The sequence below is a fragment of the Diplotaxodon limnothrissa genome, linkage group LG14 (genome assembly GCF_057381915.1).
Source record: "Diplotaxodon limnothrissa isolate DT_005_m linkage group LG14, D_limnothrissa_male_GT1.1, whole genome shotgun sequence".
In the NCBI taxonomy this organism is placed as follows: Eukaryota; Metazoa; Chordata; class Actinopteri; order Cichliformes; family Cichlidae; genus Diplotaxodon; species Diplotaxodon limnothrissa.
This window is the reverse complement of record NC_140609.1, coordinates 703,941-717,061: the sequence shown is the minus strand read 5'-3', so window position 1 is coordinate 717,061 and position 13,121 is coordinate 703,941. Positions and strand designations below refer to the sequence as shown.

At 49.2% G+C, this 13,121-nt stretch overlaps 1 protein-coding gene across 1 annotated transcript in view; it reads right to left on the bottom strand.

Annotated features, from left to right (window-relative positions):
• phldb1b (pleckstrin homology-like domain, family B, member 1b) overlaps window positions 1–13,121 on the bottom strand; it is a 102,390-nt gene that overhangs the window by 18,389 nt on the left and 70,880 nt on the right. Inside the window, 12 exon segments of the mRNA XM_085371597.1 lie at window positions 1,222–1,356; window positions 2,218–2,379; window positions 3,155–3,182; window positions 3,184–3,263; window positions 3,683–3,817; window positions 4,860–4,949; window positions 5,029–5,139; window positions 5,377–5,532; window positions 6,639–6,767; window positions 7,694–7,831; window positions 7,977–8,123; window positions 8,471–8,758. Of these exon segments, the coding sequence (XP_085227723.1) occupies window positions 1,222–1,356; window positions 2,218–2,379; window positions 3,155–3,182; window positions 3,184–3,263; window positions 3,683–3,817; window positions 4,860–4,949; window positions 5,029–5,139; window positions 5,377–5,532; window positions 6,639–6,767; window positions 7,694–7,831; window positions 7,977–8,123; window positions 8,471–8,758 (1,599 nt within the window).

The following is a 13,121-nucleotide window of genomic DNA, read 5'->3' as shown; positions in this document are numbered from 1 at the left end:
GACAGACAGACACACACACACACACACACACACCCCTACAATGGCAGCCCCGTGCTTCACTGAGCGCCTCTGGTCGGGCTCCTGGAGCTGATGCTGCTCTCCGGCCGTGTGAGACGATCTGTGCAGCGACTTAATGTTCAAAGTAAAGTCTTGAAAGCATTCAGGCTTCACTCGCTGTGACTGAAGTTTTCTCTGGTCGTTTGCCACCAGCAAACAACTTCAGTCCAAAACGTTGCACACCAAAGGAAACACAGTGAGCACGAATCTGCAGATTCTGGAACAGCGGCGTTCAGAGCGTGGACTCTTGTGTTTACGCAGCTCGTCTCTGATGTTTCTGGGAGGCTGGAGGAGCTGTCGCTGCAACGTTTTCATCTTATGTGAATGAAGAATTATTAATAATCAAAGAGGTTTTCCTTTCCTCCTGGTGCGAGCAGATGCCTGCTTTCATTATGTTTAAGAGAGAAGATGATACAGGTCTGTCTGATCCTGTACGCCTGTCTGAACTCTGTCCACAGCATTAAGCTCGAGTGGAAGTGGACTCCAGTCCAGATCCTGAATTAAAGCAGGATCTAGATGGCAGTCTTGTTGTTGGATGGATCCACAGTAACCTGTGCGGTGAACGTGTTAACCACTACACCACAGAACTACTAAAGCAGGTTTATTAACAGCAGCTCCACCACCTTTGGTGACACTATTCATTCATTTATTGCTGTTGTTGTCAGCATCAGCCCAGTGCACTCTGGAAACTAAAAGGAGGAAACAGAACTGAACATTCAAAGACAAAACTACTGAAAAAAGATGCCTCACTCTTATTTGAAAGTTCAGCGCCCGCTAACCAGCACTAACCAAGTTCTTTCCACCTTGAATGTCCACCTTAAATATCCTGACCAGCTGGTACCTGAGGAGGAGGAGGAAGAAGAGGAGCAGGAGGAGGAGGAGGAGCCTGTTTATATTTTTCTGCACTTTCTGATCTTTCCTGTCCGTCTTCATTTTAATGAGGTTTTGGATGCTTCACATATTTAACGCTCGTGTTTAAACTCTTTTTACTGATCCATCATCTCCTTTAAATTTCAGAATCCTTTTAGCTTACGCAGCTATATCCTTCTACTCGTTGAAGGCAGTGGTTAGCATCAGGTGAAGCACACTGCAGTTGTGTTACAGCAGACAGAAAGAGCACAGCAGTGAGTGCAGCAGCGCGAGGAGGAAGGAAAAAGCTTGTACCTGCAGCACAGGCCTGCGGCCCGACAAACATCTGGCTGGCAAAGAGGGAGGGCAGAGGTGGCTGGAGCCAGCCGTCAGCTCCTGGTACCACTGCTCTAAGTCTAGCTTGGACAGGTGAGGCCTGCAGCCTTCAGGCTGAAGCAGCAGAGAGAGAACAGGAGGGACGAAGGGAAAATGAGAAGTTAGAAAGCCATCAAAGACGTAGGAACAGGACAGAAAAGTTTGCATCCTACACGCTGAAAGCTGTTAAAATAGAAACAGACTACAGCCACCGCGGCACGTTGTCTTTTAGCCTCCCGATGAAAAACCTGTTTTCTGCGTTTAGGTCCATGCTCCTGCTGCAATCGTCCCACTAACCCAGCTGTCACTGGGCACCGTCATCCTGAACTGACTCGGAGCTGCCGTTACTGCCGAGGGTTCGCAGCAGCGACACACGACGCTTACGCTCCTGTTTCACTCCAGGTGGGAGCGAGCAGATCAGCTCATTGCTCCGAAAAATGAATCACACATGCTAAATATGATAGCTTACATGAACATAGTGAGCTGTCCCACTGCAGCTTTTAATGACGCCTTCAGGCAAACCTGCAGCGCAACAGACAGAGGCTCAGGCTCGGGTAAACAGACACCATCTCCGCTTTAAAAGAATATGAAAGGAGCTGCGGACAGGAAACACGGGCAGGAAGCTGTCCATGTTCCAGGCTGCTCGCAGGACGCTGCAGAGCCGCACTCAATTTGTTGTTTTCAGGTTTCCTTTCTGCGCCGTGGGCGGTGTGTGGTACAGAACGACAACATGATGGTCCAGCCCGTTTCACTACACCACTAAAGACGTGTGATTTTTTGTTAATGAAACCCTGTGAGACTTTTTTCACTTAACATCAGGACAAAGCTTGTACTTAGACACGACTTTATACTTCTATTATTATTTCTTAAGTAATAAAGCAGCCATTACTTTGGGGTCACACGCCACAAACCCACAGGAGGAGAGACAGCACACACCTCTAATGAGAGAGGGGGGAAGGAGGCATGAGGAGAGGGGAGGCAGGAGAAGGTGGGGTCTACTGCTCCGGGCTGCAGGGGCTGGCGAAGTGGGGAGGTAGGGGACGACTCCACCTTTGGCATCCCATACATCTGATTTAACTGGCCCACTGTCACATAATCCTTCACACACACAGGAAAAGAAGAGGAGACAGAGGAGAAGGTCAGCAGGGCGAGAGCAACAGGAGGGAGATGCAGCAGAAGCAGGAGGAGCAGCTCTCATTCCACAGTCTGTGTTTTCACATCATAAACTGACGACGACAGCATTCGTGGAAACACACAACACGTGGGCGGGGTTAAAGCCCGGCTCAGCAGCTCCGGCACAGAACCAGGTGCTACAGTCGGACAGAGCGAGGCTGATGCACACAGCCCAGCACATCCAGGTTTATCCAGGTGATTCAGCGGACACACCGTCTCCACGTTTAAGCACCGTGGTTGTCATTTGGAATCATATTTAAAATGGAATTTATCATATTTTCACATAAATTGTTACCTTTGGTTACATAATAAAGATGTTATTATTTACAAAGCTAACGCTACAAATTAAACGATCCTGCCCTCGTTCTGGAGTTTTATTCTGCAGCCATCTTTGATTAGCAGTTACAGAAACTGCACATTAATAAATACTGCTTCAGATTTTTGGGGTGAACAGTTGCTTCTGTCCAACACGTGTCACTCGTGACATCATGAAACAGCACAGCTTACGTTCAGTCTGTGAGGATTACATCAACAACCACGTTTCTCCCAAACGGAGCCTTACTGATCCAAACATGCACGTCTCAGTCCGAAGCTGCGCAGCATCCTCACTGTGACAGAGCAGCAGAGGGAGCAGCGTGGAACTGGGAGAGCGACAGATAGGAGAGCATAAACTTGGAGTCAAGACAGGAAGTGATGGTACCTCACAGGCGCCAGCCAGCACGGCATCTACGAGCGTGCGAGCCGGGCTTTTCACGGTGGCCGCCGCTGCCGCCGTACATCTTACACACGTCCGACGGCTTCACGTATTCCTGACCCGCAGCCGACAACAGACAGGATGAGAAGCGGCGAGGACGGCGCCGCGCGGTGCCGCTCAGACACAGCACGTGGACAATCACACACACGGACACACGGGCGCAGAGCCAGTACACAAATCCTTCACGGTTTTTGTGACACCTGTGCAAACCAGGCTCGTTCACGTCACATTGAAAGGTGCACAGTGCGTGATGACACAGAAACACGCCACAACAGAAACAGCGCAGCTGCTGCCGTGAATCGGCGCCACATAAATGAACCAGGCACACGTCGGCACAGGTGATGCAGTGCTAAAATAAAAAGGTTCAAACTGGCCGGGCAGCGGCACACTACAGCTGGAGGGTCACCACGACACAGCAAAGGGCAGGAAGCACGACACAGCAGCAGGGCATCATGCGGGGGTCAGTTCAGTTACCTCTGTAGGGCTGCTGGGGTACAACTGACAGGGAGGGGAGGGGTGTAAGTAGGAAGGAGAGGCTCGACACAGGGAGCGCTGGGAGGAGCGGAAGTCCTCCGACGACAGGTGGGCCTCGCTGATATGGAGCGCTTCCTGTTTCGACAGTCCAGAGGTAAGAGCTTTTAATCTCTACAGAAACGTTTCTGGGCTTCGTTAAAAGAAGAAGAAACAACAACAGCGGCGGCTTTCTCTCTGTTACAGAGTTAAAGGGTTTAGTGACCATCAGGCTCCCCACACTGCAAAGCCCCCTCTGTAAGGAGGCACTGCTATTAATGTTTCTATTCCTTTATGGTCCCACAAGGGGAAATTAGTTTAGCAGCAGGATAAAAATAAACAGAACAATAACATAAAACAATGATGACGACAATAGTGACAGAAAGTCCAAGGACAGTTATTTGCCATTAAGGAGACAAGATGCAGAGGGAAGAAGAGACCTGGAGTCTCTGAAGCTCAGACTCACTGTGGATGGTTCAAACAATAACAGGACGAGCCTTTCTACGCACATTTCTATTGTCGATGGCCACAAGTCCATCTTGCCAGCGCCCTGAAATTTTACTAGCAGTTTTTACCAGAAGCTTGTTTGTTTTTTCAAATATTGTATAACAAGACAGTTTTTAACTAACCGAAGCCTTTCATCGAACAAACACACTGGTGCTGTCTGTGCACACGTGGCAGCACTGCTGCTGCTGTGTGTGCATGTTTATCAAACTGCAGAGTGTGTGAGTCTGTCACTGAGTAACGCAGCCTCAGCGTGTTTGTGCTCTCTGCTCATGTCGCCTTCATATTAAATCATTTTGGGCTTTTTAAAGAAGTCATTTCAAACTGCTTTATATTCTTCACGTCGACATACGGGCCGGATATGAGGCTGACGTGATGAAACCGTTTCTTCTGGCTAGCATTAGCTGCCCTGCTAACATGGACACATTGTTGCTAAGCAGAATAGTGACTAGCGACATGAGGTTGACGGCTCTCCATCAACTGTCTGAACTTCATGTTGTCCTTATGCTGCCCTCGTATTATAAGCTGTGCTGTTAGCATGATAGAACTACCTGGACTGCACAATCAGCTGTGAGCCTTGTGTTTTCAGGCCATGAACACAGAGTGAAGCTGAACGCATAAACTCAAAGCGTCTCACCTCCCTCATGGCGGTGGAGGACTTGGGGAAGCTCTTTCCTCCAGTCAGAAAGTGGTATCTCCTCTCAAGGGCTGACAGCCTCTCCTTCTCCTGGACAATCAAACCACGCCATTAGGAGCCAAAACAACACTTTGGGGTTATTTCGATGTGTGACGTGGTTCGTGCGTACCTTCTGGAGCATCTGCAGTGTGAGCGTTCGGTCTTTAGCCAGCCGCTCACACTCCTGAGCTGCCTGCAGGCCGAGCTGGTTGGCCTGGTTCTCCAGAGCCGACACCTTCTCCTACACAAGACGACACAAAAGTCGGTGCTGCGGTTGTGCTAACGCGTGGTGCACCTGCCCGTACGTGACATGACGCGTGCCACCACTCTAGTGCAAACAGGCATTTTTCTTACGTCAGCCTCTCTGGGAACAAGTTTACGCCAATCATCCATTTTTAAGAAATGATTCACACAATCAGACTGTGATCGTGTGTGTGACACATTCACAGAAGACACCAACAGGACGGTGTGTCCTCACCTTCCTCCTGGCCACGCTGTGCTGGTACTCGGCTCTCTCCTGGAGCAGCTGCTGGCTGATGGTTTCTCGCTCTTCCTCCAGGCTGCTCTCTCTCTCCAGCTGCTGAAACTCCAGGTCCTCAAACTTTTTAGTTCCTGCTTCCAGTGCCTCTCCATCCTAATCACACAACACCAATCATGATCTCACAAACAAACTCGGACATTAATGTAGTATTTTTAAAGCCATGCTCACTAAAGTGCTACCTAACAGCAGAAATGATCTCACACACCTGGGGAGCACTTTTAAACCTACGTTGGTTTTTCTGGCTGAGCTGGTGCAACATGAACACTCAAACTGCTGTTCTCACTAAAGACTTATCCTGATGGACGCTCCCCGATCCTAAAAGACGCAGCGACATTCCCACAAGGAGGGGAAGAGCAGGAGCAGGAATCTGGTCAGGGCCTAGGTTAATTGATTAGTGAGCAGCATTATGTGAGCCATGACGAATGACAGAAGAGATGCAGATCAGATTCACACATGCAGTGGAGTGGAGGGTTGTATCACATGACCCGTGTTTGAGCTAAATGCATCCCTGGGAGGAAACGCACGCCAAAACTTTAACACTGAGGCTTCAAAAAGTCCAGAAACCAGTGTGGCACACTTCCACGGAAGCTACTGAAAACCACCTGTCTGCACCACTGCTGCAACTAGAAGTCTGCAAAACCTTTGGTGTTATACAGACTGGGCGTCCACAGCTGTGTGGGCGCCCACGGTCCACCTTTAGTGAACCTACACTAGCAAATATTTAGCTCGGTTAGACTTTATCATTAAAACGTAATCATCAGCACTCGGACTGTCGAAGTGTTGGTTAGGGTTTGTGGTCGTTTTATTATAAACATTGGGAGGAACATGCTTTTCTTGGCTGGTGTTTTTAATAACAGGTATCGTTATTTTCCTGCGACACGTCGTCTGCAGCTGAGTGGTGTTACAGCACAGATACCAGCAGAAATATATTTTCCCCGGTGATTCAAAAATGACCAAATTATGCGCGCCCGGACGGTTTACCGAGATTTGGCCTCAGCGTGAGTTAGACAGACGCTCTACTTTAATATATGTCAACAATCTGTATCTCTCAGGATGCGTCTCTGAGTCAGACCCATGAACTCCACTTTAAAAAGAAAAACCAACTATTTGGTGCTATAATAGCGAAGGTCGTGGGTGGGATGGACTACAGTCGGGAGCTGGAAGGATGGATGGGAGCTTCTGATCAACTGACGACCCACCCTTTTGAGCTGTTCCTGCAACTGTTCCCGCAGGGACTCGGGACAATTATGAAGCTGGTTCTTCAGCTCAGCGTAGCCCTCCTGGAGGCTCTGCAGAACCCGGCGCTCGGCCTCAACATTAGCCCTCTCCTAGAAAGACACGACACACACCCACACACAGGATGGATGGACGATAGGAGAGAAAGACAGAAACACTGCTCAAAATCCACGCCATGCAAATCAAACGCTGTAAGGTGTTAGCAACAGACACAGTCACAGATTTTAAGGCAGTCCACAGGAAGTAGCAGGTACAGCAGCTAATATGAAATACTTTAATATTTCAAACATCAATAAGCTGCACAGAAGTTTGCACACAATGTATCTGGCAGTGATTGAGCAGAGAACGTTCCCACCTCCTGGGTGCCCTTCCAATAAATACTAGCCTTGCTGTTACTGGCCGTGCTGAAGCAGCAGCACATGGAAAAAGGTCCACAAGGACTCTACACAGAGTTTACAACTAGCTACGACAAAGTTACTAAATGTATCTTCTTTGCACGTCCTGCCTTGTAGTGAAATGCTGTATGTGAGTACAAAGATGCCACCTGCAGGATCGAGAACATGCTCGAACATTCCCTCCTCTGCTGGTCAAACGTCTTATTAAAGGCCCAGAGCAGAACCGAGCACTGAGGAACCAAAACCTACAGACCGGTCTGCTTCATCAGAGGGGGAAGAAAGAGCGCACTCTGAGTGCAGAGGAAGCAGAGGGAGGATTAAGGGTTAACGATGGCGGTTAGTCAGCTGAGTGAGACTGTGGAGAGCACAAAGACCAACCCTAAGGCAGAAACATGCAACAGCAGACACTGAATGAGGCAAACAAGCCTTCTATTAAGCCCTCACAGCATGGATCCTCTACGACGTCTATCAGTAATCAAGGATGCTCAGAAACACCGACAGTGATGACCCAGTGAGGGAAGACTGAAAGCACAGGCAGTGAGTGTGTCTGTGTGTGTTTAACCTCTGAACTGAAATAAACCTGCAGCTCGTCCGCCCTGCCTCCTGATTACGGCTTCATGTACCTTGTCTTTCTCTCTCTGGATGGCGCTCTCCAGCTCGTCCAGCTTGTGCTGCAGCTGAGCGATGATATCTGCTTCGGTCTCTATCTGGTCGAGCTCTGCCTGCCTCTCGCCCTGCAGCAAGGCGCGCTCCATCTCAGCCTGGAAGGACAGCACAGCGACACACAGTGGGACCAGCGGGCTTTGAGACGAGCATCGTCATAGAGATGCTGCTCTTTCTTAGAAGAAACGTTATGAAAAGATGCTGGATGTCACCAATTCCCATCAGCATCATCCACTGCTCTACCTCCTGTTTGGACTCTTGGAGTTGCTGCTCCAGTTCTGTGAGCCGGGTTTTGAGCTCGTCGATCCGAGCCAGGACACGGACCCGCTCTTCCTCCAGGTAGCCCAGCTCCGCACGACCGCCGCTGCCTGCGCTGGAGGAGTCCTCGTGCTTCAGAGAGAAACAGAGGGGTGAAAACATAAAGCATCAATCCCGCCACAGAAGGCTGTCCACGCTCATTCAAATATATGTAATCATTAGGAAATCTGATAAAAGATGGAGAACAAAGGAAGGCAATTAACTGAAGGCACAAGCAGAAGGAACTAGCCTCGTGCAGCATCCAGCGCAGGAATCCAGTCACAAACAGGAAAACACAAGCAATGCCAAAGCTGATGCACTGCTTCACATTACAAAGAGAAGCTAAGTGGAGTCTATGTGAGGATGAAACCCTGATGCAGCAGGCGCACCATTTGCCGCTGCATGCAGAGACAGCATGTGAAACCAGCGTGCCCTCTGACCTGTCTGTCTCCATTGTGCAGTGTGGACGCTGCGCTGGGAGCAGGAGACGTCCTCACCTCCTGATGAGTGCTCTCTGTGCTACTACACTCCTCCTTCAGGTTCTCCTCGTCGCTCTCCCTCTGTCTCTGTGCTAGGCGGAGCGTGCTTGAAGACGCCGTCCCTCCCGGCACGTTCTCCAGACATCCCGGGAATCCCGACCTCCCCAAGCACAGCGGATCCAGGCCGGTGCCCTCTCCTTTGTTGTACTCAGCACAGAGGTTTAAGATGGTCTCTAGTCGCTGTCTCTCCTGCGGCGAGCACACAAGGAGGACATGAGATCAGGCTGCACAGGAAACAGAACAGGCTGGTAACAGACTAACAGCTTACCTGTGACGACAGACACACTGATGTGTTTATGCACACGGCAGCCAGACTCTGAACAGCTGCTCGCTTCCTGACTGCAAAGGTGCAACTGATATTATTCTTATAACTGATTAATCAGCTGGTTGTCTTTATAATCAACTGAGACGAACTGCTGCTGACTTTGACCTTCGACCTCTTTACAACAGGCTAAGCTGCTGGGGCCTCCCATGATGCACTGCTTCGTCTTCACTCACCCCTTTTCACTGTGTTTACACACAGCTCCGTGCTATTACTTTATTGTTATTAACCTCTGTCTCTCTTCCACAGCATGTCTTTATCCTGTCTTCCTTCTCTCACCCCAACCAATCACAGCAGATGGCCCCGCCCCTCCCTGAGCCTGGTTCTGCTGGAGGTTTCTTCCTGTTAAAAGGGAGTTTTTCCTTCCCACTGTCGCCAAAGTGCTGCTCATAAGGGGTCATGTGATTGTTGGTTTTTCTCTGCAGATCCTGTTACTGTAGAATCTCTATGGTCCAACATTAAGCAGCTTGAGCTGACTGCTGTTGTGATTTGATCCTATATGAATACATTTAGATTGAATCATTGACTCACAGACGTGAAGCACAGACAAACTATCCTTCAGTCGGTAGCCGTTAAGAAATTTGTCCTAAAACTCGGAAAATTCTACAAAACGATTGTCATCATCTGTGAGTCGCCCGACTAACTCACCAGACCGGCCCTGTGGTCTGACTGGTTCACCTACCAGTACATGGAACCTGGAACAAACTGGTGCCAGTTAGCGTTGTAGCCTTGCACTCATTAACCATCTCAGTTGTGTTTTGTGGATTTTAGGATGTTTTTAAAATAAGCCGAGCAGGCCTCGCTGTGGTGTAACTGTCAAGTCTTTTTATAGCTCTTCATGTGTCCCATGAGTCTCTGTGGTGCACAAACACGGTCCATGGATCCACCTCAGCTAACAAGTTAGCACTCCACCGCCATTCAAAGATGGTCGTGTCTAAATTAGAAAGGAACAACCGCAATGCTAAAGGTCACAAGAGAAAGTCCACAGTGGGTGGCATTGCTGTGGCTGCAGCCTGTGAGCACAGGCTGGGTGGTAACATATTAAAATGAACACAGTACATAATGCAGTCCACTTTATTTTTGAGCTCCCCGGCCTTACAGTAAACAGCTAGCACTGCTTGAAACAACCTCTCTGTGGCAGTCAGCTGTCACTGTGTGGGCTCAGGTCACCCACCCAAATATCTACTGCTGTGGAAGCCCTCTGCTGCAGACGAGGGCGGCAGCCGGCAACAAAACACCAACCAGTGTTTCAAAATCTCCAACCAATCTTTTACCAGAAACTCAGTGACACACTTTGTGTTCTTGTGATCTCATTCAGAGCCGATCTGGAACACTCGGCAAGTCGAGCAGTTTCAGCCACAGTAATGAGCTTTGGTGCGTCTTTCCCCCTCATGCTGCAGTATGAGCATCTGCACGATTAGGAGCTACAGCCCCCCGTTAGTGTTAACCTGGAATCTGGGACCAGCTTAGCTTGTAACTGAGTGAGTGGGAGTACGAGACCCCTCTGGGCTGTGCAGCAGTGCTGTACGTTCACCAGAAAACTTCAAACCAAAACCTACACCAGTCCTCCCACTCAACATCTGCTTGAATCTACACAAAGGTTAGATTGTTCGGGGTTCATAAGCTGTCTGACTGCAAGCCAACCTGGATGAGGAGCAGCGTCACACAGTCTTCCACATAAATCAGCTTCAAACTGGGCCTAAGATGCTCTCAATCAGCTGTGGACAGATTTCTGTGAATCCCATTTTTCTGGGCTTGTTTCACAGAAGTCGCCCACTTGTGTCCAAGTCTGTCTGCAGACATCTTTAGCAGCTGTGAGGCGTCTCTGAGCTGGCTGAGAAGGACGGAGGTGGTACAGCAGGTCAGTGTGTTAATTAGAGCCCTACATGTCCAACACTCATGTCCCGGCCGGACACAGTCACAGCAGCACATTTACAACATGGAGAGCTTTTCATTTGGACCAGCAAATGACTAAGAAGGACGTCCCAAGTTTAATCAATGCAAAAGAACTTCTCCCACTATTAATCTGAAACTGGTTTTAAAAATCGGATGTTGGGAAAAGGGTTTACTTGCTCTCATGATGGACACACAGCAAAATCAGACAAACACCAAGTGCCAACAGCATGGCTGAAACACAGACTTAAAGAGTCTCCGACACGCCGTAACATCACGCCGTAACATCACGCCGGTCCCCTCCACGCTGACAGGGCTGGAGATGATGGAGGACCTCCACAGCAACGTCCACGGAGACCATTATAAACAAACATCCATCAATGACACTCACAGGAAATAAAACCCACTCGCTACATAAAGGGAACAGTACGAGCCTAGCCACAAAGGCTAGCTGTAGCACAGAGTACTGCTAAACATGTATTTGCAGCCGGGTCTGGCTCCTGTCATTAGAGGTCAGCTGCTTGGTATTTATAATCAGATCCCGACGTCTCAAAGTAAATGACGCCATTGCACTGTTACAGTAACTACACTAACGAGTGCATGTGGGTGAAGCTCCTGATTTTACATGTCAGCTTTGTGAAGATTTTCCTGAATCAGTCTGGTATCTCAGGTCCTCGCCTGTACGTGTCACAGTTCTGCTGCTGCACAGCTGACTGTTAGTCTCACGTGTTCTCAGACATTTGTGCTTCGTAGCGTCTGTCCTGTGTATGCTGGCTCACGGGGAACCTCAGTGAAGTTATTCACGTGTCAACCTGCATCCTGTGACTCAGGTAAAGGATCGTAGTCCATGGAGCCGAGCCTCAAATAGATTTTTTATACATCTAAGCGTTTCTATTTTAGTGAATGCTTAAACCTGCCTGTGTGCCCTGCTGCGTCACCAGGACACACAAAACAAAGTCACAAATCTGACACCACCAACAATGTGACCATCACAGACACAGCTTGTACTGGTCACATAAACCAACATCTGCAGGAGGCAAACTTTCCTTTCATGATGACAGATGTGAGTCTCGCTGCTTTTGACACATTTCACAGCAAATTCACGCCTTTGATTCATAAACTGCAGCTTTGATAATCTGCTTAAATGTGCCAAAGCTGCAGCATCAGATGGGTGTGCATGCAGTCTAAATCCCACACGTGAGATTTTTAGTGGAGTGTTGGTGCTGGGTCAAGTCACCCAGACTCCAACCACGGGGGCTGTGAAGGACGTCTCCAGCCTGCACCCACCCTCTCGGTCTCACCTACTGGCTGGATTAGCTGGATTAAAGCGTTCTGAGGCCGGTGCTGCTGGTTTATCCTTGTAATGTGGCTGTTTCAAGCCAAACGACCAAAAACAAAGGTTTTTCAGGGAGTGTGTTGTCTACAGGATTACTGCACATTAACTATCGCTCTAAATTTCTTAGACAAGAACCTCACGCGTCGCTGAGATCTGTGTAGTGCTACTGTAAAGTTGAAGCCAGCAGGTACCAGGAGGAAACAGCTGGCCTAGTTTGGAACAAACAGTTTCCAAATCGGACACGAGAACTAATAACACTCGTATTTGTTCCATTTAGAAACCAAAGCATTAGAGCCACTGTGTGACTTTACAGTGGACCATGTCCTGGACTAACAGGAGGCGTTACGTCTCCACACAGGACAGGTAGGTGTGGGAAACCTTTTCCCATACAAGTGAAATCCCCATTTAAAAACTGCACGTGGGCGTGGCTGTAGCTCAGGAGGTAGAGCAGGTCATCTACAGGTCATCGAGAGGTTGGTGGTTTGATCCCGGTCTACGTGCATGCTTGATGATCTGAAACAAACATGGCAGTCAGCTGGGTTACAACCCACTGGCAGAAACACTGACGCTGTGCTGTGGGCGGCCTGTCCTGTAATCTGAGGCAACAGTGAGAGGAAGGAGGAAACAAACAGGAAACAAACAGGAAGCAGTTCATGTCTTCTGGCGAGGCACCACGCGTTTACTCCCACTGAAGCATGTTTGTGTGAGAGCTCTGTGTTAGTTTACCATGTGGCCCCAGCTCCTCCCTCAGTAATGAAACTCCTGTAACAGTGTTGCTCTGAGCAGTAACAACGCTGTTCCCACATGTGCACAGAGCCACAGCCTCACTGTTACTCTGTACCATCCTCATCCTCCCAGCAGTCGGCATGGCTTCCTCACGTCTCCCTCTCTCCCAGGAGAGTCACCGTCTCCTGTTTTATCCTCATAGCCTTTAATGTTCCTCCCTCCTCCTCCCCCGAGCGCCCCGAGGGCCTTCCCCTGCCCGAGTACCTTTGATCAGA